This window comes from Lissotriton helveticus, chromosome 6 (assembly GCF_964261635.1).
Source record: "Lissotriton helveticus chromosome 6, aLisHel1.1, whole genome shotgun sequence".
NCBI lineage: Eukaryota > Metazoa > Chordata > Amphibia > Caudata > Salamandridae > Lissotriton > Lissotriton helveticus.
Genome location: NC_136067.1, coordinates 939,871,212 through 939,897,543, shown reverse-complemented (window position 1 = coordinate 939,897,543; position 26,332 = coordinate 939,871,212). Strand labels below are relative to the sequence as shown.

At 47.0% G+C, this 26,332-nt stretch overlaps 1 protein-coding gene across 5 annotated transcripts in view; it reads right to left on the bottom strand.

Moving 5' to 3' along the window:
* The window catches only part of CEP170 (centrosomal protein 170), a 548,658-nt gene that overhangs the window by 203,035 nt on the left and 319,291 nt on the right, over positions 1–26,332 (bottom strand). For all 5 annotated transcript variants that reach the window (XM_078648584.1, XM_078648586.1, XM_078648587.1 and 2 more), the window contains one exon: positions 19,165–19,291. In XM_078648584.1, the coding sequence (XP_078504710.1) occupies positions 19,165–19,291 (127 nt within the window). The remainder of the gene's footprint in view (positions 1–19,164; positions 19,292–26,332) is intronic.

Genomic DNA, 26,332 nt, shown 5'->3' with positions numbered 1-26,332 from the left:
TTTGAAACCGGGCATCCCTACCGGCACCGTAGGAGTCGATAGACGAGAGAGAGAGAGAGAGAGAGAGAGATCAAAAAGATCAAAAAGTTTAGTCAAAAAGTGACTAAGGGGTAGAGCTTCTCCGAATCTGCGCTAGCTGGCGCGGAAAAAAGAAGAACTGACGTCAGCGCGCGAGGGCGGCGTCTAAGTACTCCGATGATGTAATTCTGGCGCTAACAACGCCGACGACGGACGCGAAGCCGTGGACGACGCCTGCCGGCGCGCAGGTGTATTGCTATGCAACATTTTCTGGATCCAGTCTGATGCCTGGGGATATTCGAAGGTAAGGAATCTATCACGAACATGTCTCTTTCAGATGGTGAGATACGTGGATCAACAGGCACACAGGTACCATCACCATCTACTGCAAACATTGCTAAAGAGGCGGACGCTGACGGCGATGCTTCACATTTTTGTGCAATCGATTTACTTAATGAAGTAGTCCAACTTTCACCTACTGTGGTAGACAATTGCTTTGCCAGCTTAGAAGATTCGATGTTTTCTCCAAACAACGAGAATGACTTTTGAAGTATGCACACAGCATTGCACGGGACTTTGTATTCGACCTTCACTTATCGAAACAAAAACCTCCGACTTCAGAACTCTATTTTTATGCAATTTGACTTTTTCCAAAATTGTTTTTTTTTGGCACAAAGTAATCTGCTTAAAGTAGAACTATTCTTAGAGAACAAGAATTCTTTGAAACATTTCCAAATGACAATATTTGACCTTGTCCACACCTAAACAGTGTATATATTCTGTCATGGAATGGTCTTGATTTTTTTTCTTCTGTATTTAAGAGCCATTTCATTAATGTTATTTCATGACTCATTCTGATAGGCATTGTTTTCTACGTTTCACAATACATGCTTTAAATGAAAATATTGCTTGTAAAATGCGTACAGCACAAATGCTCATTTTCGTGTACAACCATTTCGAATGCATTTTATGTATTTTGGGAGGGATTTTTTTTACACATCATGCTTTAGATATGTTTTAAATACTTAGAAATTTAGTAATATCGAACATAATAAAGTGGAGTGGGTGTTGTATCGTGTTTTAGGATCCTAGCGTACTTTACCGATTCATGCCCTTATATAGGCATAGAAATCATAACCATATTTAGACATAGCCCATCCAGTGCAAATACAGGCATGGGTACTTCCACTGGTTCCAAAATACAACAACGATTTCTCGGAAAATTCGGCTTTAGCAGTCAGGGACATCCCCTTTCTTGAATATTGATGTGTCCTAGAAATCATGGCGTTTTCAAAGAACTACCATTTCCTTGAGGTTCTTTGGTGATGTTATTATGTCCGACTATACGTCAAACCAGGCACCTTCAAGGTATAAATATGCCTACACTTGCCCTAGCAAGGACACAGTGGTTTGGAGCAGCTCGACTATCTACTTGCCCGACGCAGCTCGCTACAGCAAGTGCGAAAGGAAGCCGATCCTCCTGCTGACGCACTGACAGAGAGGCTGCCTTTCTCTCGCTGAGAATCCAGCTCCAGTGTTTCCAAGCTCCCCTTGCGGGGTGTTGGGAAATCGAGTCAGAAACAGAGTTACCAGACCTCCTTCATTCTAAAACCAAGGTACGGAGCTGATTAGATCTCAAGAGAAATCTTGGATAGATTCTTGGCAAAGAAACTAAACCTATGCTACACCACACTTACTTCTTCCCTCGTATTAGACTTAGGTTAGGTACATTGGGGTAGACGTTTTTTAGAAGCACCAGTTGAGTACTTTTAGTCTTTGTTATTTATGTATGTATTTTATGGCTTAGAAATCATACCATGCTTTTACAGTATTATTTATAATACTCTTCTTGCTGTACGCATTATACTTTACAGCCAGTATTACGATTGTAGCAGTTCATTTCTTTTGCATGAGAAAGAAGATTGTTCAATAAATACTTTTATTGAAAACGCCCGTCTCTCTATTTCTCTGCGCCTCTGTAGAAACGAAGCATGCACGATTGAGTAAAATATCTACCTATTGTTTCCACGACTCTGAAGATACGTTTTGATTCTTGGGGAAACAAAGTTGTCATGTTTATGCGGTTGTCAGAAACTAATCCCTTCTTGTTAATTCAAGAAAGTTTCTAGTTACCTCTGAGCTAGCTGGCACTCACAATTAAGTCTAATATATTTGATAGAGACCTAGTCGACCTCAGTCCTACGTCAAACCTATAGGATAGGACAAGGGAAGGCCAGCCGCAATCCTGGAGCAATCAGAGCAGAGAAGCCCAGGAGTACCTATAGATCCAGCCACAACAGTGCCAAAGAAGAGGAAGGAACAAAAAACAAGACAACGTCTCTTCAGAGAGCTAAAGAATACACACACTCAACAAGCCATCCACCGGAAGGCGAGTGCAGAAGGGCAAGCCAAAGGGTCCTTGCAGAACGGGGAGGAAGGGCAGGCCGTGAAGGAATCTGCGGCAAGAAGCGTCTCTAGCAGATGCATCGTTACCGAAGGTAAGTAACTCGTATATCTGATAGACACTACTGGCCGCAGATTCCTTCAAGTAGAATAGATACCCTAGCCATACCCACGGGGAAGGAGGGCCTGCAGAAGGACCCCCACCAGCCACGACATAACAGGGAGGTCCACAGGGGACTAGTCCAATGGACAGGGCGAAGAGCCCTGTCCCCCAGGCAAGGGGGGGACCCCCACAAGCAGAACACCACCGACCCCCAGAGGGATGTGGGTAGAAGAAAGGAGTTGAAGGAGCCCGTTCACTCACAGCAGAGTAACAAGGGCAGGGAGGCCGAAGCACCCCAAACCCCTACAAGGCAACATAGCTTCCATCCAATTACAGGACAAGGAAGAGGAAGAAGATAGCCTAGAGGGCCCAAGAAAACGAGGGAAAAAAGGCTAGCCCACCATAGACGGAAGGCAACAGAACAGATAGAGCTGCACCAGCAGCAATAAACCGCCAGAAGCAGAAAGACAGCGCAGGCAAGGCCTGACAAAGGGAAAAAACACAATCATTCCAGCCTTCAGGACAGGAGCAGGAGGCGAGGAAGTGCCCGGACACACTACTACGAGGTGTCTGCTCACATGACCTAAAGAAGCATTAGCAACATACATAAACGCCATAGAGAGCAAGGGCCCGAAGGCGAACAGAACTCCCTAGCAGAGCGCAAGCTATATAACAGCTACCACTACCCGACATAGGATAAGTCAAGTCCCAAGACATAGGAACCCTCTTTGGAAGAAACTTCTGCAGCAGAGGAAAAACGAAAGAACCATGGGGAAAACCCCCGCGGAAGGCTTATCAAGCAGCCCAAGAGAAAACAAAAGGCCTAATCTCAGGGCCAAGTCTGTGCAGACAACTCGGGCAAAAATACACAGTCAACAAAGGTCCGTCCAGCAACCAACAACGCCACAGTCCCAGCAAGGACGACTCAAGCGGCCATAAAACACACCCTACAGAAAGGGCAATCGGCCCAGAAGAAGATCCAGAACCAGATCAACTCAGCAGTCACTGAGGAGGGAAAGGAGGAGGAGAACGGAGCCTGCAAAGAACCTTTGGATGGCGGAGTCTGCCGGGGCATGGAATAACAGGGTGCCATCGAATGGATGTTCAGCCGCTCCCAAACATTTTCAGGGAACACGCCGTCCCCAAGCCAAGCATGGCGGCGGACGGTGACTGGGGAAGCCATGGCCCGGCCCAGGACCTACGAGATGTCCAGAGCAGAGAATAAACGCCACTAACTTCCGGCCATCCAGCACATGATCCCCTAAGTCCACCTGAACAGTCCTTGCCAACACAAATAAGGTGTTAAGGGCCCGCAGGGCAGCGCTGGTCGAGGTGACCATGTTACGCCGCCAAGAGTCCAGCCAGCGGGCCTCCCGGGACGGTGGAGACCGCAGAGGCGGCAGGGAGGGAAAAGCAGTCCGCAAAAGTGGACTGGAGGCATAGGGGTGGGGGGAAAGACATGCAGGGTCATGCGGTACCAGAAGGTGCAGTTGCAGAAGGTGCTGAGGCATCTGATCCCCTGAGGCGGGGCGCCTCCAAGCCCCCATCAGGGAAGAAAGGAGAAAACCCTCAAAGGGAAGCAATAGCTCCCGCCCACCAGATCCCTGGGGGAGAACCTCCAAAAGATGGTCCGCCGGGAAATGAGCAACCGAGTCACCCATGCGCAGAATACCCAAAGCCGTGGACACTGCGTGAGCGAAGGCCGCACCCGCCTCCTTTGGGCCCTGCAGTGGAAAAAAGCAGCTCCTCTGTGGGCGACGGCTGTAAACTAAGGCGGCCGTCCCTGAAGTCGAGCGGGGCGGGCCATGGCCAGACCTGGAAGTTCGAAGGAACCGAAGAGTGGGGGACTTGTTACTCCTCCAGCGAACACCTTGGCCTCCGGAATGGCTGTCCTTCGATGACGCTGGTGAAAAAGCCACCACGCGGCGGCCTGTCTCCGGGGAGGATGACACCAGTAGGCACCCAACCTCTGGAGAAGAGGGAGCGTCCGAAGACGAATCCGCAACTTGCGCCTGTCTGGTGCCGTAGAGTCCGCCGACCGAGGCAGGGCGTCATCACCATCCGACGCTGAAGGAGATGCCGGATAGGGCTCCCCCAAGTAACACCGCGACAGGGACTGGAGCGGAGCAGGAGCCGAAGTGGCCAAGGGGCGCCGCCGCCGAAACGGTGCCGACTCGACCTCAGACGAGGCAGCCGCCTGCGTGGAGGAGCGAGAGGGACCAGGAGAGTAACACAAAGCCCTCTGCCAGCCTCGGCCCAAAATGTGACGGAGTTGGCCTGCTGATCCATGTGGTGCCGCCAGGACCGATTCAACCTCCGACTCACCCTCTGACGAGGCAGCCGCCTGCGCGGAGGAATGAGAGGGGCCCGGAGGAGGACGAGGGGACCCCGTCCAGCCTCGACCCATTGCGGGACGAGGAGGGGTCACCGACCCCTGTGGCACCGCCCGGTCCAGCAGGTGCCGGCGCCGAGGCGGCATCAGCTCAACCGTGGACAAGGTCGCAGCCTGTCCAGAGGGCCGAGCGGGGCTCGGGGATGCAACCCAAGCCCGGCGACCTCCAGCAACACCAAAGGGACTCCCGCGGGAGTTTCCGCCGAGGCAGAGGCACCGTGGTCCGAAGGAGGGACCCCCAAAGGGCTGCACCCCAACAGCACCACATTCTCCAAGCCTAGAGCTAAGTCAGTCGGCGCCGGACCCGCCGGCAATGCCGCGGAGGGCCCTGCGCAATGCAAGGGAACCGCTGGCACCCCAGGAGGTGAAGGAGGAGGAGACGCCAGCGAGGCCTGCAAAGCAGCCGCGTATGTCTCCATCTGGACTCTCGACGCCCTTTCACCGGGAAACGGTGGATAGAAGGACGACACGTGGGGGCGCATCACCCGCGGAGAGCCCACGCCCCCGGCAGGCCGAACACCAGCCGCCGGGGACAACTGCGACACTTACCCACCGGGGAGCGACGCTCTCGTGACATTGGAGTGGGATGAGGATGCCGACGACGGCCGCTTCTGAAACCATCTGCCAAGGCTGATCGAGGGAATAAAGCTGACCTTGAAAGACGCTCCGAGAGCAGTTTCGTTCGGCGTTCCCTCCGCGACTTTGGCTTCAGCTGTTGGCACGCCTCACAATCAGTGGTGCCATGATCTTCAAATTGAACATTGTACGATTAGCCACAAGCCCAATTGCCCCATGATAAGTCCATCCAAAGCTATATCTGTCCTTTGACTTATAACTTTTCACTCTAGCATATCATACTCATGAATATGTGACATCTTAAACTATGAGGTAAGCACAAGAGTATGGCCGCTTGCAACACAGCACAGGACTATGCGCCAAAACCTACACTAAGAGGAACAAAGGTTCACAAGTATTGCATACCATTACATTAGACCCGTTTACTTCTCAGGTACAGGCATAATTCTACAAAGCCACCACATCTCTTGCAACAAAGCCAGCTCGTTTCAGACTGGCCCATAGCAGAGTCTGTTCTTCTTGCTGTTCAAGGTGACCTGAGATTAAAGAGGATCTTGGCGAAACCGGAATTCCATCAATTAGATGAATTTACATAATGAAGAAAGTCAGCCTGATGAAATCAGACCAAAGCAATTCCATTAAGGAGATAAGTAAAAATTACAAAAATACCTTTCAATGAAAATAGTATGTTTTCAAAGAAGAGGAATATGTCTCTCTGAAAAAAGAAGAGTGGAAAGCACTAGTGGTAGACAGGTAAGTGGGTAAAGGAAAAAGGTGGGAAGAGGAGCGGTTAGGAGTGGTTTAGGGGGGTAGAGGGGGGTCTTCCTTAAAAGAGATAGAGAAAAACAAACATGAAAAACATATGTTGCTTAAAAAACTGTTTTCTTCAGGTTGGTTTCAGCAAACTGACAAAAAACATCCAGAAAGAAAAATCTGCAGTTACGTTTTTCACAACCATTTTCTTCTTGTTTCTGTTTCGTCTAAAACACATACAGTAAAACCAATGCCGTAATAGAGTCTGATCTATTGGCCAAATTCAAAACAGAATATCCTACGCCATCTTACTGCAACAGGTACTGAAAGTATTGCCTTGAAATAGTTTAAATCCTTTTTAACTGACTGATGTGAATTTGTCAGGTTGCCTCCTTTTACAGCAGAAAATCTAATAAAATAGAGCCTGCAGATCATTGAGAATAATGCAGCATGCTTGATACCTGGAGCCTCTGGAATGGGGTGGTGCCGAAACTTCTTCTCATTGCTGCCAGGGAACAGGGGAAGCAAGCAGACGTGGTAAGGTAAGGGGCAGTTGAGAATGCTCATACAGCATGTAATACGGTTCCTTCATCAGCTTAAGACCCTTAACCTTTTCCATGCTAATGACAAGGTGAACTCGTCATGAGGCACACTGGAGCTGTGCTCATGACAAGGTCAACTCGTCATGTATAATGGGATTATCAAACTTTCAGCGCCTGAGGGGAAAAGCCTTAGCAGCCAAGGTGTTAAGCAGGCGTCACCAATGTTTCCCAACTTCATTGGTTTCCAATAAAAGAGCAGGAAAAATTCAAGATGTTAAGCAATGTACATCGATTTCTACACAGCTGGGCCTTGCGGTAGATTTGAAAGGTACTTGCAATCTCTATGATCCAGTACGGCAAACCTGCTAAAGGTCCCTAAATTTTACAAAGTAAGAGAGGAAGCCATAATGTTTCAATTCACTCAGCTAAAGTTTGGAATTCCATGTCTAACAAAAGTTGTGTCATAACCATCTTAAGCAAGATTGGGAGAATACTAAAGATATGCCTTTTTGCTAAACCATTATACATTGTCTGAATTTAGCACAAAAAAACATTGATGATAATGCACTGTAACAGTACATATAACATAACAGACACGAACTGTGAAACTTGAGTCAGCCACTGTGAAAGGACGGAGAACAGATATGCATGTAAAGAGATCACTGGTGTGTTCACTCATTGTAATGCTGCTCTGTCCTTGCTTTAGGCAAGTGAACTGTTACAATGCATCCAGTCAATGCACACCTGGCAGCTACTCGAGGGAAACATGCCCAAAATTAACTTCACATAGAGTAAGGCGTATAACATAAAATGTATGAACTCTAGAGGCTAACCTCCCCATCAGAGTAAAATAAAGAACAAAACAGCTATGCAGATGCAAATACCATCCAGAGATCAAACATAGTCAAAACCGGAGGTAAACTCTCTCCCAAAAACAAAGTAGTAGTGATTAACACTTCAACATCACAAGCACAACAACAGCTGAGGCAGGAAGTAAAACTTTACCCAACTCAAACATCCACGACCAGGGCTGTAAAAAACAAGAAGCAAAAGACCCGGAAGGGCCATATTAGAAGTGCATCAAGGGCCATACCGACCTGAACAGACTTGAGGAAACTCAACCCCTGACACAAGGCGTGTCCGTATAGAGCTGCAAAACAAGACGTTGCCCACCACTCGAATCGGTGGCGTACAAATCATCCATACTAAGTCAACTCAGGCAAAAAGGAGGGAAGCCCGCAGAATCAGGTACCACCATCCACACAAATTAAATAAGGGAAGGAGGAGACAGGCTAAGGATCTGACCCCCCTAGATTAGTTTGAAACCTGTGTTAAGCCACATCCGCTGGGGTCTACAGAGAATAGCCCTATCAAATGGCATGTCGATCAGGAACGACTGGACGGCTTCGGAAAATCCATACCCGGGGCCATGTGTGCCGGCGCAATGCTACAGCAGATGCCATGGCCTACCCAATGGAGTCAGTACAATTCATTCCACACTTGATGAGCAGTCAGGCTGCAGGACGGCCATCTGAAGTCAACTGATGCAACTCACCCCTATAAGCTTCGGGAAACAAGGGTAAAAGTTTGCTCAAAGACTCCCACAAAGCAAGCATCCGAGAACACACACTGTATTAGTGGAGCGTAAAGCAGCACTAGTTGAGGAAAATATCCGCTTCACACAAGAATCCTGTACCCTGGACTCCTTATTAAGGGGGGGATGAGGGAGGTTCTCCATTTCAGGGGACGCGGTAATGGTCTGGACCACGAAGCTGAGGTGAGTCGGCTGTCTAACAAGGCAATGGGGGTCCCCAGGAGCAGGGTGGTATGTGTGGGCAATGATGCTGTCCACTGGCACACTTGACTAAGGTTTTGCTCATGCCCCCCAACAAAATGTCAGTAAGAGCCTCAAAAAAAGGGAGGACTGACTCAATCCCCGATTTGCCAGAATGAAGGACCTCAATAAGAGGATCTATAGCCTTTTCCCCAGTAGGTAGAGTAAATTGCAAGATATCAGCCACTCTCCTCAAAACCTCAGTCAAAGAGGAACTGCCCATCGAGGCAAGGCCAGGCGGTGACAAAAGGGAAGAAGGAGGTGACAAATCTAGCCCACCCGCTTCACCCAGCTCCGCAATCCAGCTGTCCAATCCAGAAGGGGCCACTGGCTGCTCCAAGGGGGTCATATCCTCACAACCTTCCCTTAACAGGCCTTGTGGATCCTCCCAAAAATGACCGGAGCCGCTTACGTCTTCATAAACTGGAGCTCCATAGAGAAGATGTCCTACTGCGTCAAGGCAACGTTGCATGGCAATGAGGCGACTCAGTGCCGACATCCACCGGGGAAGAAGCAGAAACATCAGCAGGTATCTATGGAGATATCTAGAGATACGGTGAAGCCGGCTTCACAGTGGACACCGACTCCAGCTCAGTCTTCTGTTGCCGCAACGACCGGCATGTAATAGCGACCAAATTCGTGCCCGAGTCAACCACCATTGGTGGCCCCGAAGGACCGTGGAACGACTCCTCAGAGTCCATGGCTGGAACTGCCACCGAGGGCAAACCCGCTGGTGATGACGCAGTTACGGTGCCTACGACCTCCTTGGGGCCCGCAGGCACTCCAGAGGGAGACGAGGGCCCAAAGACTAGATAGACAGCCTCGTAGTACTCCTGCATCCGCTTCCAGGTCGCCCCGGCTCCAAGGAAAGCTGGTAGGCTCAGGAGTGGCACCGGAACGGGTGTCTCAGCACTAGGGCGAGAAACACCTTTTAGATCCATATCGCGAGTTGAAGACGCCATAGATGGCCAGGCCTTCTCTCAACGGATCAGATTAGATCTAAAAATGGTTTAGTCAGTACCTTTCACAGGAATTGGGCAGCACAAGAGTAGCTTTGACCATGGAGTGAAATACTCCACAGAGCTAATGCACAAGGTAATGAGGTCAGCATAAAACTATTTCCCATTCCATTCCACAGACACCAGGACAAAAACAAGCAAAAAGAAAGTTATCAACAAAATAAAATCCTTCTCAGAAGAGAAGTGGCTAAAAGGCAATGAGTAATATGTGCAAAGTTCAATAGCCATTAGAAGAAATGGTGAATTACTTAGTCCTGCATAAAAAAGTTACTTACCTTCAGTAATGTTCTTTCTGTAGTAGGGGATCTCTGTGTATAGTCATAATCTAGTGAATAGTCCCGCCCATGTGCGGGGACCCCGGAACAATAAAAAAAAATCTCTTAAACTGTCTTCTTTGCAGTTTTGTATAGACACTTAAGAGAAAATCAAAGACAAATAATGCAGCTTATAATTACAAGGCTACACTGGCCAGTACTCATATTTTACACATATTGCCAAGTTTCACCCATAGAGAAACTTCCCCAAAATCCTTGAAATGATAGAGAGGAAGGGTTGGACAGACAAGCCCCCATAGGCTGCCATTATGTGTCTGGAAAAGGGATACCGTGCCTTTAAGGAACTCTCCAGAGACCCTCGGTATCCCAGGATGCACAGCCAAAGTCCTTATACTTTCAGTTCTTTTTTCCGGCTCCTGCTAGCAGGACCCTGGAGGATTGAGCTCTCCCTTTTTGTGGATTTCTTCAATTTTTGGCACTTTTCCAGTGTTTTGAGTGTTTCACTCGATGTCTGGGGTCTTCCTCTTCCATTTGCTGTGTTTTTTAACCAGTTTTACCACCTCTTTCTGTCAAAAATGCCAGCTTTATTCGACAAGTTCCCTGAGTGTTGAGGGAAGAAGGCTAAATCTGACCCCCACAGAGTATGCATACTCTGTCTCCCTTCCACCCATGTCCCTGACTCCTGTGATATCTGTCACTCTTTCTCCAGGAGGAACCTGCGTGACAGGGAGAAGATTCGTCTCCAAGGCCTGGAGCAGAGGAGACATGAAGAACCAGGTGGGACTTCTGGGCATGGAGGGACTCAGTCATCGTCCTCTGCACGTGCTGCGGCCTCTGGGGGGCTCCCCAGTCAAGAAAAGGCCCAGAAAAGGCACTAACGCCGGTCGACGTCGATAGATTCGACGTCGGCGTCGAGCGGTATGACCACCATCTGGTCTCCGTCGACCCAGGCCTCTGGGTCCAAGCGGCGTTGCCGCTCGACGTCGAGGGGCAGGACGTCGAGACCTCGGACGAGGTAGACGTCAAGGACTTCACCGGCGTCGACACACCATCGACGTCGAGATGAGTCCAGGAGGCGACGGCGCTCGCCGTCGAGGGTGTACCGCGGTTCGCCGTCAACGTCGACATGACGGTCGACGTCAAGAAGAGACAAGTCGACGTCGAAGAGAAGGCATTCGACGTTGAGGAGTTAGTCGACGTCTAGAAGATCGACGTCGAGAAGTAGAAAGTCGAAGAGGTTGACGTCGAGGAAAGAAAAATCGACGTCGAGGAGACGTTCAAGGACCAGGACAGTGTCCCCTTCCTCAGTGGTCAGTCTGTCGTCTTCATCGGCGAGCTCCCGGTCGCGGCGGCGCTCGGCCGCAAAGAGGTCTGCCTCCAGAACATCTTCTTTGAGGCCTGCTCAGAAGAAGAGGAGAGTGGTGAGGTCATCGGAATGGGAGTATTCACGGACCTACTCACCTTCTAGGCCCAGGACGCCTACGCCTCCACCACTGCCTCACCGGATGCCTTCTCTGCAGCTTCCTCCTCCTCCAGCAACGATTCCTCCTCCTCCTCCTCCTCCTCCTCCTCCTCCTCCACTTCCACCTCCTTCTACACCGCCCCTGCCTCCTCTTGCACCGCCTCCCCGACCTCCACAACCTCGGCCTGAGGTTCCGGCTTCCAACTCCTCCGCTTCCGCCTCCTCCAAAACCGGCGGCTCCGGCGAAGCCCAGGAGATCTAGATCAAGGTCTAGAGGAAGGGATCGCACTCGCAATAGACACCGCTCCTCCACAAGCTCCCGTCATCGCCATCGGAGGGACAGGTTGCGGTCACGTTACACGGGCTCCTCGAGTGACCAGAGGTATTCTCCAACATTATCGGATTCCCTTCCTACGAGAGTGTCACCTGTAGACGACATTGTGACATTTCAGGAGGTGCTGCTGAGGGGGGCAGCGAAGTTAGGGATCACATTGACGGTACTCACACCGTCTACCTCTGTGATCTTTGAGACTTTGCACAAACGCCATCTCTCTTGGCCGTTGTTGCCCTTGGTGCCAGGACTGAAGGAACCGGCCATGGAGCTATTTATGACCCCGGCTTCTGTGATGTCGGCTCCATCTCGGCTGCAAAAGAAGTACAGGCCCCCGGATTCTGATCCGGCGTTCTTGAGGTCAGATCCTGTTCCGGATTCTGTCATCGTGACAGCAGTCAAGAAACAGCATGCTACTGCTGCGTCTTCTATGGTGCCTCCGGACAAGGAGAGCCGTCAGATGGACTCAGCGGGACGGAAGGTTTGTGGTACGGCTGCCACATCAATGAAAGCGGCGAGTGCCTCAAAGCTCTTGGGTCGCTATGACCGCGCTTTGTGGGAGTCTCTGTAACAGTTTATTGAGCTCCTCCCGAGGGATAGGAGGGAAGACTTCCAGGAGATATTGAACGAGGGCATGATGGTCTCCAATCAAGTCATCAGCTCTGCGGCGGACGCCTCTCTCCTGGCGGCTCATGGTTATTGCCATGGCATTAATTTAAGACGCCATTCCTGGTGCGCCTTACCTCTCTCAAACCGGAGGCGCAGCAGAGTCGCAGATTTGCCGTTCTCTGGATCGACGCTCTTTGGGATGCATGCGAATGAGGAGATGGCCCGCATGAAGGCAGAAGTAGAGACATTGAAGGCCGTTGGTTTGGAGAAACCAAAGGAACAACGGAAGTCCTTCCGTCCGTTCCAGAGGAGGTATGGTTCCCAGAAACGAGGACAAGTTCGTCAAGCTGGCCAGCAGCAACAACAACAGCAGCAGTACCAGCGGCAGCCTTTCCAGAAGCATCAAAGGGGCAGCGGCGGCCAGCAGTCCTCCTCGGCGAACAAGGGCCCGGCTGGGTCTAAGCCCTGAGGTGCTACTTCCCCCTCGTCCGTTACCCGCTCCGGTGGGGGGGGGGAAGCATAAAAAATTACCTGGCAGAGTGAAGAAAAATTATTCAGGACAAGTGGGTGCTGAACATTGTTTGCAATGGATACAGTCTTCGTTTTGTCAGCCCTCCTCCAGCAATTCCACCGGTTCGCTCGCAGTTCCAGCTGCGCGAGCTCCAAGCCGAGGCCGATACCCTGTTAAGAAAAAGGGCAATAGAAGACGTCCCTTTGTCTCAAAGGGGAAAGGGTCTTCACTTATGGTTCTTCCTGGTGCGCAAGAAGGACAAGAACGAGTTCTGGCCCATTCTGGATTTGCGACAAACAAACAAATGGATTCGCAGGGAAAGGTTTTGCATGCTGTCTTTGCGCCAGATTTATCCTTAGCTGCAAAGAGGAGACTGGCTTTGCGCAATAGATCTACAGGATGCGTACTTTCATGGGCCCATTGCACGGAAACACCTGAAGTTCCTGCGCTTTCTAGTCGGCACCAATCACTATCAGTACACCGTACTACCGTTTGGACTGAAGTCTCCACCCAGGACTTTTTCAAAATGCATGGCAGTGGTGGCAGCGCATCTGAGAAAGAACAAGGTGTCTGTCTACCCGTACCTGGACGACTGGTTGATCATAGCCTCCACCTTCCAGGAAGCGCAATTGCACTTCAACAGGACGGCCGTTCTGTTGAACCAACTGAGGTTGCACATAAACATGTCCAAGTCTGTTCCGACTCCTGTCCAGTGCCTACAGTACTTGGGAGCCTCCATCGATACTCTTTCAGCAAGCGTGTCTCCTTCGGAGGAGCGGCGCTTATCGATCCTTCGGAAGGCTCAGGCTCTCATAGCTGTTCCATCTACGACAGTGAGGACGGTGTCTTCTCTACTGGGATCGATGGCCTCTTGCATCTTCCTCACTCCACATGCGCGCCTACACGAGGCCGCTGCAGGAATGTTTGGAGGATCAGTGGGACCAGAAGCGGGGGAGCTGGGACGACAGGATCCGGATGTCCCTTCACGCTCAACAGTCCCTGAGATGGTGGTGCTCAGCAGAGAATCTCCTCAAAGGGGTTCCATTCCACAAGGACATTCCCATTCAGACTATCATCACGAATGCTTCTCTCCACGGCTGGGGAGCGCATTCAGACCATCTACAGATCCAGGGATCGTGGTCCCCGGCGGAATCCACATATCACATCAATTTCCTGGAACCCAGAGCTGTTTACTTGGCACTGAAGGCCTTTCATCCGTCCTTCCAGACCAACTCCTTGCTTGTACAGACGGACAATACGACCACAATGTATTACCTCAACAAGCAGGGGGGCTCCAGATCGCGCACACTGTCACGAGAAGCGCAGGCGATCTGGCACTGGCTGATAGCCAGAGGACTGATGATAACGGCTACCCATCTGTCAGGTGTGCAGAATGCTCAGGCTGACGCACTCAGCAGGCTGGTGCAAGATAACCACGAGTGGGTTCTAAACGACGAGGTGCTAGGAAACATCTTTGACAGGTGGGGCACTCCAGACGTAGATCTGTTCGCCACCGCCGAAAACAGAAAATGCAGAGACTTCGCCTCCAGGTATTACCAACCAGGGACTCTGGGGAGCACACTATGGATCAGCTGGTCGAACAGCTTTCTGTACGCTTTTCCACCAATTCCCCTGATTCCGGCAGTACTCATTAAGCTGTCTCAGTCCAAAGCACGGATGATCCTCATTGCTCCGGAGTGGCCCAGACAGTGGGGGTTCACGGACCTGCTTCACAGGTCTCTCCTACCCCACCTGCGGCTGCCGTGTCGGCCGGACCTTCTCACGAAGTTCGGGGGGCAGATGGTGCACCCCAACCTCTCATCGTTGAGTTTGGCGGCATGGCTCCTGAGACAGTGCAATATGGACACCTGAATCTGATTGACAATTGCATGGATATACTCAAGGAGGCTAAGCGACCTTCCACTAGGACTTCTTATGCCTACAGGTGGAAGAGGTTCTGCATCTGGTGCACTTCCAAGAACTATGATCCGACGACCTGCAAGGAAGATGTCATTCTTCCATACCTTTTGCATTTGGCTCAATCGGGCCTTAATTTTCATTCTATTAAGGTTCACCTCGCAGCATTAATGTGTATAGGAAATGCCCTTCACAAACATCCTTCTTCCAGATTCCTGTGATTAAAGATTTTTTGAACGATTGAAGAAAGTGTTTCCTCCTGTTCGGCGTCCTTCGCCTTCATGGGAGCTGAATGTGGTGCTGTCCAGGTTGATGAAGGAACCTTTTGAACCTATTCATAAGGCTTCACTACAGCACTTATGGAAGGCGGCTTTCCTCGTGGCCATTGCATCGGCCCGCACGGTGAGTGAAATTCAGGCATTGTGTTGCCAAGAACCTTATACTGTATTTCATGCTGCTAAGGTTGTGATGCGTACTCACCCTAAGTTCCTTCCTAGGGTGATTTCGGATATCCATGTCAATCAGACTATAACTTTACCTACGTTTTTCCAAAATCCTTCCACTCAAGAAGAAAGGTCTATTCATTCCCTGGATGTCAGAAGGGTGTTGAAATTCTACTTGGATAAGACCAAGGATATTCGTAGGTCAGACCAATTGTTTGTCAATTATGGGTCGGTCAGGACTGGTCTTGCCACCTCAAAACAGTCCATTTCGATGTGGATTGTGTCCTGTATACAGTTATGTTATCAGAAAGCTAACAAGACGTTATGGGGTAAGCCTAAGGCCCATTCCACCAGGGGCAAAGCAGCTACAACGGCTTTGCTACGTAATGTTCCCATTGCAGATATCTGCAGGGCTGCTACTTGGAAGTCGGTCCATACCTTTGCTAAGCACTACTGTCTGGACTCTGATGCCAGGGCAGATGCTCAGGTTGGGCAGGCTTCGTTGAGAAATCTGTTTGCACAGTAAGAGTGCTGTCTTTTTCCTCCACCGCCGGATTGGTTTGTTGGGATGGGCTTGCCATTCTATTCACTAGATTTTGACTATACACAGAGATCCCCTACTACAGAAGGAGTTGTTTCTTACCTGTAACTCCAGTTCTGTAGTAGGGATATCTCAGTTATAGTCATAAGTGCCCGCCCTCCTCCCCGGTGGAGAAAATGATAATGTACTAGTTGCTACAGGCCTTGCTTTATACACCTTCGAAAAGAACTGAAAGTAAAAGGACTTTGGCTGTGCATCCTGGGATACCGAGGGTCTCTGGAGAGTTCCGTTAAGGCACAGTATCCCTTTTCCAGACACATAATGGCAGCCTATAGGGGCTTGTCTGTCCAACCCTTCCTCTCTATCATTTCAAGGAATTTGGTGAAGGGAAGTTTCTCTATGGGTGAAACTTGGCAATATGTGTAAAATTTGATTTTATTTGGCTATCCTTTTCACTTTAAGTTGAAGTACTGGCCAGTGTAGCCATGTAATTATAGGCTCCATTATGTGTCTTTGATTTTCTCTTAATTGTCTATGCAGGACTGCAAAGAAGACAGCTTAAGAGATTATTTTTGATTGCTCCGGTGTCCCCGCACATAGGCGGGACTATTCACCAGATTATGACTATAACAGAGAAACCCCTACTACAGAACTGGAGTTACAGGTGAGAAACTACTCCTTCTGATGGATACTTCCTCTATTCACAGGTTCCTCGCCGAATTCCCACAGGCACCACACTGGGTATGTAACCGTTTCCTGTGGCCTGTACATTTAGCTGCCACCACTGTGTGATTAAGTCAATTACTAAAGCATTCACACCCTTAAAGGCAGAGCATCAGTAACAGATTACAATAAACAAACTATACCAACGAATATTTCTAAAACCTAGAAATACACTCAATAGAACGAGGAGGGGGGAGGGTGGCAAGAAGTCTGCAGTAGAAAGAGTATCCACCAGAAAGAGTGTTAATGAAGGTACATAACTTGTTCATCTTATAAAAACTTCTAGCTGCAGATTCCTCCCTTTCGCCATAGATATCAAATCAGTGCCTATCAAAAGCTATAGGGTCCGAGGAGTGGACGTCACACCAGGAAATTCTGCAAGACCAAGCAGGCAAAATGGCCCTTGATGCAGACCTGTGAATCGAGATAGGAATGCTTGGTGAATGTGTGAACAAACAACCATCTAGTCGTCTGGCAGATGTGCAGCCGTCCAGCACTCCTAAGCCCATAGTGGTGGCCTAAGCTCTAGTAGAATGAGCTTAAACACCCTGAGGAGGCCTCTTCTCGGTCAAGGCATAGCACATTTTAATGCAGAGAACAATCCACCTGAATAAGGTCCATATCTGGCCTGCCCATCTTCGCACAAGATAACCTGTCCAGAAACAGCTGGTCTTCCATTTGGTGCTCCTTAGTTGAAGAGAGCTAAGGGCTCTCTTAGAGTCCAACCCTCAAAGCCTCTCTTTTTCCTTAGAGGGATGTGACAGACAGAACAAAGCGGTGAGCATAAAAGAAAACTGCCCCACACATAAGAATGACACCAGCTTTGGTAGAAAGAATGATCTAGTCCGAAGCACCAACTTCTCTAGAAAGAAGGTGGTATTTGGTGGTTGTACTGAGAGCGTCAATTGCAATGAGTTTTAAGGTTCTGAGGTCTCAATGAGCAGCTGTGAATAGACTTTAAAGGTAGTACAGTGGCACAACAAAAGGCGCAGGAGCCACATATATAAGCCCTACCAAAATAAATCATCACACCTGGTAACTTAAACAGGAAGAACTGACCAGGGAAAAGTAAAATGGCTGACAAATAACTTTTAAAAGTGCCCAAGGCAAGGCCTTGCTGGCCCAATGATACAACAAACATAAGTATGTCAGAAAGGCTAGCCTACAATGGATCGCCTCGATGGTCTTCGTACCAGGACATAAATTGCCTAACGTCCAGAGAACATCAACTCTACGGACAGATAGTGCCTCCCTACAGTAACATGGACCAGGTCAAAACCACTCAACTGCCTCCGTTTGATCTCCCTACTTGGAAGTGTAGGTTGTGCAGTTTCAGATGAAAACCCTGCCCTGTTGCTGGTAGAGCAAGGTATCCGACAGAGTAAGACGGATGGGGAGCACCACACTCTCCAAGCCCAGTCTAGGGTAACCAGAATGATCTGATACCATCTCTTCTGACATTCTTCAGAACTCAATGACGTTGCGACAAAAGTGTGAAAGTGTAGAGGAGACCAGAGTCCAATTAAAGGTAAAACGTGTCTTCCAGGGAGCCTTCAGGTGGAAAATGCTCAACAGTGATTGTTCCTTGATTAAAGGTAGAAAGGCAACCGGAGATAGCCTGCTGGCACGCAGCTCCTGAAGGTTGGTGTGGGGCAGCTGCCTCAACAGAGATCAGAGGCTCTCATCTTCACCGCAGCCAGTTGACCTCCCCAGCCCAGAGTCAATGCATTAGTCACCACCATGATTTATTCTCCTCTGCCTCAGACAAAAGATTTGGAAGTGCTTTTCCAGGTTCAGACCAGCAGGTCCCCTGTAGTTCCAGGGACATACATGACAGCATATCAGTTAGAAGTATGATGGCAGCTGGAGCTCGGACGACTAAAGGTGTAGGTGACACTCGCTCCCGCGCACTGGTCTTCTGGAAGCTGTACCTTGCAGTTTAGGACCTTAAGTAGTGACCAAGAGCAACAAAGAGAAAAGGGCAGAGAAGTCTAATTCTCCTGAAATGTGTGACCCGGGTTTCCCAAAAGAGCACTTTGAGTTTAGGAGCATCTGAATGCACCAACCTGCAAGTAAGATGACCCTGCATCTATTTTCCAAAACATGTGGTTTGCTAAGTAAAAAGTGAACGCGGAGGAAATTAATACAGAGCATCCCTTTTAAGGGCTTCTGTTAAAAAAAAAAAAAAAAAAAAAAAAAGTTACGGGCACATTGTTCTTGTTGCTCCCAACTGCCTACCCGGATGTGTGTGCTTTTCTAAATGGCAATCTGGACTCATAGTAGGTTGCACATTTCCTTCCTAGATCCTTTTCTATTATTCATAACTTGAATCAAATACAAAGGTACAGCAGTGCTTTCTAGTAAAAGATGTGAATGACTAAAGAATGAAAGCTTTACATTAACATTCCAGTGCATCAGTAAGTTTGTGCAAATCCTGCATGCGCAAGACACAATTACTGATTTAGCAGTAGGGATAAATAATGCATAACCGACCTTTGAAACCAACAGATCTGTTACCGGCTATGGTTTCAGATGAAGGTTATTTTAGGTTCTGCCTGCACCATCAAATATTGAATCCTGCTAATAGAATTTGTAAGCCAACTCTGTGGTTACAAATTCTTCATTACCTTTGTAGTGTTAAAAAAAAGGTAACAGCTAAAATAATGTTTTTAATGACCCCAAAACATAAGTGAATGATTACAGGTTAACTACCATTTTCTAGGGAAGTCGGCATACGGAACTCCATTCTGTCATCATCCTCTTCATGACTGGTATGGTTAGCAGCCAAACTGGCCCACTGCGACACCCAACGTTTACTGCCAGAAGTTGCAGAACTTTCCTACAAGAAACAAAAACATGTGTTTACAGGAGAAAGTAAACTTGACAACATACAAATATAAAATAGTGCTATGTTAAAACCATTGCCAATGACCCTTATACGCCTGGTATTCAAAACCCAAATTATGCCCAAATCCCTTTTTCACCTACATGCACTTTTGACTTTGATTAAATGATAAAGTATGATTGTGATGACCAAAACGCTTTTGGCTAAAATTGTTTCAACTGGATCTAACTTTTTTGTATGGGGACCTACTAAAGGAAGTTACTTACACATAATGTTTTTTTCTTCCTTACCTAAGTATCCTGATATTCTCTCCTGAACTGAGTCCCTCCCTGTTGTAATCAACAACTGGTAATATCGCATAACTCCAAGACTACAAAGTAACAGCCTTCAAAAAAGCTAATATGTCTGGCTTTTTACTATATACATGTGGTATGGCATAACAGTACACAGTGTTTTTAGGGGGGGATTTACACTAGTTGGACTCTCGCCAGAGAGAGAAACAAATTGAGGCATGGTGCTGAAACTTCTTCTACTTCTTGTGCTATTGATGGGGAGGTCACATCAAAATGCCTGGCACTAGAGCAGAAGATGTTGTGCAGCTCCGGTGCCCTGCTCCCTTCGTGCAACCCTAGGTCGGAGCAGCAGATTCTCTCGCCCCAGGTGGGTGGGACAGTCCTGTAACCAACACGATTGCATCACAATGATGCAATCATGTCTGTTGCAGGACGAGAAAGCTTCTTGGCTTCACTGCGAGCACAGAAGGGCTACAAACAGCCCCTTAGCCTGACCAGGCAGGGAACTATGCCAAAAGGGAAGTATTGCTGGAAAGCTGAGAAACTGTGTTGCAGAGATACCTCTCATAAGAACCAGCCAGTCACATTGGAATGCTATTACCTGGCAGTTCCACTAGACGACACCAATTTTCCAACTGAGAGAGCAGCCCCTTGGGTAAGGGCCCGCACTCCACACATGCCCTTGCATTTTCAGACTTTCTGACCACGAGAAATAGATGGGGATATTTACAACTCTCTTACGTCCACTGGGTGTATAGAACGTTTAGCTGGAGTATATGGATTGCTTGGGAAAAAAGTACTGGAAGTGTGATGTTTTATCTAATGTGAAATTCTGAAACCATATTAAGAAGAAAGGAAGGATGGGTTCTCATCACTAGTACAGCCACAGTCCCAACGTTAGTCCGTCCGTATGTCCGGCCAAACTCCAATTGAAGTTTGGCCGGACATACGGACTAACGGTTTCCCACATACAGGTATTATTATACCTCTGAAAACGCCAACGGTCTCCAGCGCAATATACTGGAGAAAATTATTAATGAGCCACCATACTTCATGACATACACTGATGAATTTATAAGCCCTAATGAAGTTCCCCTAGAGGGAATGAAACGCGTTGGCTGAGCGTTGTTTGCTATTTGATCTTTTGAAAAAGTACTTGAAGGATTTTTTTGATACTACACTAAGTCTACAGGACTTAATTGCCTGACGCAACCCCACTTGTATTTATGGGTTCTCATCCCTACCCTTTTTGTAAGGCAGTTGGTTTGTGGTTTAACAGCAGACTCACGCACTAAGGGTGCTAAAGTAATAGCAACTAAAATGCTGTCTTCGAGGACAGACATTGCATTGAAGCCTTGTGGATAGGTTCAAATGGAGGACTCCTTAATTTTGAAAGTACTAAATTTAACTTCCAAAAAGGTGAAGGTGTTTCAAAAGGAGGAAAGATTTTCTTTACGCTTTCCAGGATGCCTTTAACAACAGTATTATTCTTAAAGAAAGTTGATCAGGACATTTTCTGTGACCATATTTCCAGCAAGATGCACTTTGAGGAGAACTGTAACTTAGATTGAGCAAGATGTAGCAAGTATGGAAGGATTACTTTCTCTGAAACATGTTGCTGCTGGCACCACAAGAAGCATTTTTTCCATTTACAGGGGTAAGCAGTCCTAGTTGAAGGCCGCTGTGCCTCTTTTGTAATGCCAATGTATGAATGAGGCTAGCTTAAATGACCATACTGGCTAATTTCTGGAGCCATCCTGCCAAACTTAACAACATTTAGTTCAGGTAGAAGAGCCAGCCCTGCAATCTAAAAAGCAGGTTCAGTTTGATGTTGGTGTTATTTCGCTCATTAAACTGGTCTCTAGTTTTCTAAATTGGTTTTCGAATGTTACTGGGCTCTTTACTTTAATCTGTGGTACTGCTTGAACCTAGAATGCACACTTCTCTAAGGATTGCCTGCTGCTTGTGCCCTAACTACTAGCTTTTTACCTAACTACCAGGTGTTGAACATAGTCATTGTTTTGACCTAATTAGAGTGGAATTATGAAGTTGATAGGGGTACCACCCTCCCAAATTATTAACTCCATTCCGGCATTCTCCTTTGAGTGACTGGTCCTCTAGACATTGTTGTAGGGGTCTTATGTACAGTCTTGCTTTTGGATCTATCACATGGCATAATTGGCAAGAACATACAAGACACACAATAGACCTAATGTAAAAGAAAAGGGAATACAACTACTTTAGTTCCTTTTCCAACATGGTTGACACACTACTGCAGGCGAAGGCTCTATTTGCATAATGCACGATATGCCTGCTGGAAAACAAGTTAAAGGAGATATGTTACTCCTAACTGGACTTGACATTTTCCAACAGTTTCTGCCCTGAATCCTGAGGGAAAGCCTCCTCTTGCAGAGCACCACTGACACAATAGCAGTTAGAAACCCTAAATTCCATCCAAACTCCAACTCCTCTCAGCTCTTAAGTTAAAACGTGAATTTTCTGATGACACTAAGAGTGAGTTAGGACAAGTGTGACAAAGCTGGAATGAAAACCTTATGAATAAACAATAACCATTGAGTATTTTGAACACACTCAGCACTTGTGTTTTGCAGGACGTTTCAGTCATTTTTAAAGCGCACCATCACAGAGCTACCCACTGGATGCTAGATGTTTATCCTGTTGCTTTCACAGGGATCTTACCACTCAAAAGTCGGTTATCTTCTATTTTGTTTACAACTGTATTGTATTGTCTTTACATTTATATAGCGCTTACTAACCCTGACGAGCCGTTATAGTGCTTTTTCAGCGAGTAGCACCCAACCCCAGAATCCATAAAGGATTAGTGTTAAAATAGTGTAATGAAATATGCAAGTAATTTGAGTAGTGGATAGCGTAGTCAGTTATTTGGATTCAGAAGGATAGCTGAGGGGAAGAAGAGGGTAAAAAGGTTTGCATTTATATAGCGCTTCTTGCTGCTGATGGGGTGTTAAGCGCTTTTTTGGCGGGCAACATGCTATTCCGGAACCCATAAAGGATTAGTGTTGAATTAGTATAGTGAAATATGAAAGTAGTTTGAGTGGTGAATAGGTTAGTCAGTTATTTGGATTCAGAAGGATAGCGGAGGGGTAGAAGAGGGAAAAAGGTTTGCATTTATATGGTGCGTGTTACCCCTGATGGGGTGTTGAGGCACTGTTTTGGCAAGTAGCACACTACTCCTGAACCCATAACGAAATAGTGTTGAATTAGTAAAGTGAAAACTGAAAGTAATTTGAGTGGTGGATATTAGTCAGTTATTTGGATTGAGAAGGATAGAGGACGGATAAAAGAGGGAAAAAAGGTCTGCATTTATATAGCGCTTGTGGCCTCTGAGGAGGGGTGTTGTGCTGCTTTTTTGGCAAATAGCACGCTACTCTAGAACCCATAAAGGATTAGTGGTGAATTAGTAAAGTGAAATATGAAAGTAATTTGAGTGGTGGATATGTTAGTAATTTTGATCGAGACGGGTAGCGGAGGGATAGAAGAGGGAAAAGGGCTGGCATTTATATAGTGCTTGCTACACCTGATGAGGTGTTGAAGTGCTTTTTCGGCGAGTAGCACGCTACTCTGGGACCCATAGAGGATTAGTGGTGAATTAGTGTAGTCAAATATAAAATTTGAGAAGTGGACATATTAGTCTGTTATTTTGATTGAAAAGGATAGTGGAGGGTGAGAAGAGTGAAGGATTTCATTTTTTTTGTTTTGGAGGTCATAGCGGTAGGAGGAGGCTTGTGATGAGTAAAAAGGGATGTGGAGGGGAAGAGTCAGGGAAGAGTTTAGAAAGGCTTATTTGGGGGATCAGTATAGAAAAAAAGAGGTGTCAAACGATGCAAAGAGGGGTAGAATAAGGGAGAGTCTAGAAAGGGTTATTTTGGGGATCACAGAAGCGATATGGTGTTTGGGATGATGACAGAGTGGATGTAGAAGATATATTGATAGAGGTATATGGTGAGAAACAGGGTAGTGCATTGGAAAGAGAAGTAGAAAGAGGTTTGAGATGTGTCAGAGTTGAAGTAGAAGATATATTGAGAGAGGTATTGAGTGAGAATAGGTTAGTGCATTGAATATGCTGAATTAGAAGAAAGTAATAAATATATAGATCCATAAGTACATTGAAAGTATATAGATGCATAGAGGAAGGTGTATATGTAAATTAAAGATACTGATAGAGGTATAAGGTGAGAAATAGTGTAGTGCATTGCAAAGAGTAGTAGATAAAGGTTTGAGGTGAGTCGGAGAGTTAAGGTAGAGGATTTATTGAGAGGTACAGGGTGAGAAATAGGTTATCACATTCTATGCTTTTTTAGGAGAAAAGAAATAAAAATATGGATTCACATACACTGAAAGTGTATATGTGCATTAAGTAGGTAAGTATATGTAGCTTAAAGATGCATTAGATAAACTCTGGTTTTCAAGTGTACTTCAATTTCCCTTTTTTAAAAAAAAAAATTATTTAACATGTTTATACAAAGCAATACACATATATAGGTACATATCTATAATACAATTAAATGCTTATATACAGAGTGATACGCTGTGTATTTCTGTTTGTGTATGGTACTTATGTGGGGAAGAGCCAATTCTTTAGTAGTTTTCTTAAGATAAGGTGGTTGTCTGTGGATCTTAGGTTGGGGGGGTAAAGAGTTCCATAGTTAGGTTGCTTGAAAAGAAAAGGATATACTACCCATGGATTTTTTCTTGTATCTTGGGATTTTGAGGCGAGGTGCCACTCTAGAGCGGAGGTTTCTTTGTTGAATGTGTTTGGTGATTTTATTCCTGATGAAGAGCGGCCCCATTCAATGTATCGCTTTGAGTGTGATACAAAGCAGCTTGAAAGTGGATCTTCTGGCAACCAAAAACCAATGCAGGGCTTTCAAGGCAGGGGAGATGTGGTCTCGAGGATTGATATGCAAGAGTAGTCTGGCAGCCAAGTTCTGAATCCGTTGTAGAATTGAACAGGGTCACAGAAGTATTTGAAAAGAAAACCCTCCCAACTACTACCATCAACCATCAAGGACAGGAACAGGAAAATGTCCCAGAATACTACTGCCAGATGTATGGAAACTAGCACAAATGTATTAACCATACGTTGAGGATATTGACACCTACAGCAATAAGCTCAACCATTTGCCATAAAATGTTCATGTTTCAATTAATCTAAGAGTGTGCCCTCTCTGTCTGAAGGCATACACTTTTTGACCAGGTGGTGTGCCCACATCAAGCGATCTAGCACAAATGTCCAAGGTCCTTAGTCACTGAACACATCCTGTTGCTGCGATTTAAAAAGAGCACTGTTAACAGCAATCCTTTGGAAATGAAACAAACTGAACTAGAAAAAGCTGTTGAACGTGTTAAAACAAAAGAGCTAAGACATCTGCAGAAATCAACAATGCGACAGTAAGGCAGCATTTGAAAGCAAAGTAGAAACATCCCACTCGGCAATTTTCAATATACAGTGCAAGCTGGTGGAATTGTTAAGGTTTTGTTTTCAAACAGAAGCATGGATGAAAACCCACATTAAACACTTGTCTCAATTCTATGCTCATTTACATTAAACACGTGTCTCAATCCCGATGCTCAATCAGTGAATAATTATGAAGACAGACCGTTTCAATGCCCGTTCCGACGGACCCACTAGCCCAATTCAGCTAATGAACAAGTTACCTGCCTTCAGTAACGCCTTACCTAGTGGAGACTATAAGAAAATTAACGTATTCATCTGATAGAGACTTCTAGCTGTAGATTCCTTACCTTGGGCGAGATACCCAGGCAATACAACACTTGAGGAGGGTCTGCGAAACAATTTCACACTAAAAAGTCCTGCAGGACTGATCAGGCAAAGTGCCCATTCCTACGTACCTGACTATCCAGGTAGTAGTGCTTGTTAAACGTGAGCAGAGATGACCACATTGCTACCTGGCAGATGTCCAGGACCGAGACTATGTGCTAACGCAGTGGTCACAGCCTTGGCTCTGATGGAATGAGCACACAAACCACCCTCAGGGTGTTGCTTTTTAGCCAGTGCATAGCAGATTTTGATATAGAGCTCGATCCATCAGGAGATGGAACGTTTCTGTACCACCTTCTCTTACTAGGCTCCGACATACCCCAAAAAGAGTTAGTCATCCACCGGAACTCTTTTGGGCACTCATGGTCAAACGACAATGCTCTTTTAGCATGCAGTTGGTGGAGTCGCTCTTCTTTGGAGGAATGAGGCAGAGTGCAAAAAGTAGGCAGGGTGATGGACTAGCCTACATGACTGGGAGTGACACATTTCATAGGAAAGAAGCTCTAGAGTGAAGGGCCAGCTTGTTTGGGAAGATGTTGAGGTACGGAGGCTCAGGTTACAGTCTGGAGCGCAGTGACCCTCCAGGTAGATATTATTGCCACTAGAAACGCCGCCTAGCGCACATTAGAACATTTTATTTAGGTCCCACTGAGGCAAGATAAAGGGTGTAGGTGGAAACAAGTGTTGGAGACCTTTCAGAAACCTACGTCCAATAGGGAATTTGAAAGAGATGGCGGATCTGGCAACTGCAGAAATGCCTAGATGGCAGAAAGATAGCTTTTTAAGGTGCCTAGAGCAGAGCCCTATTGGGCAAAAGAAAGAATAAACAGAAGGACCTGGGAAATGAGAGCAGAAAGGATGTCAGCCTGTTTTTCTGCACACCATACCAAATGGTTGGCTTATACCAGCTTGGTGGAG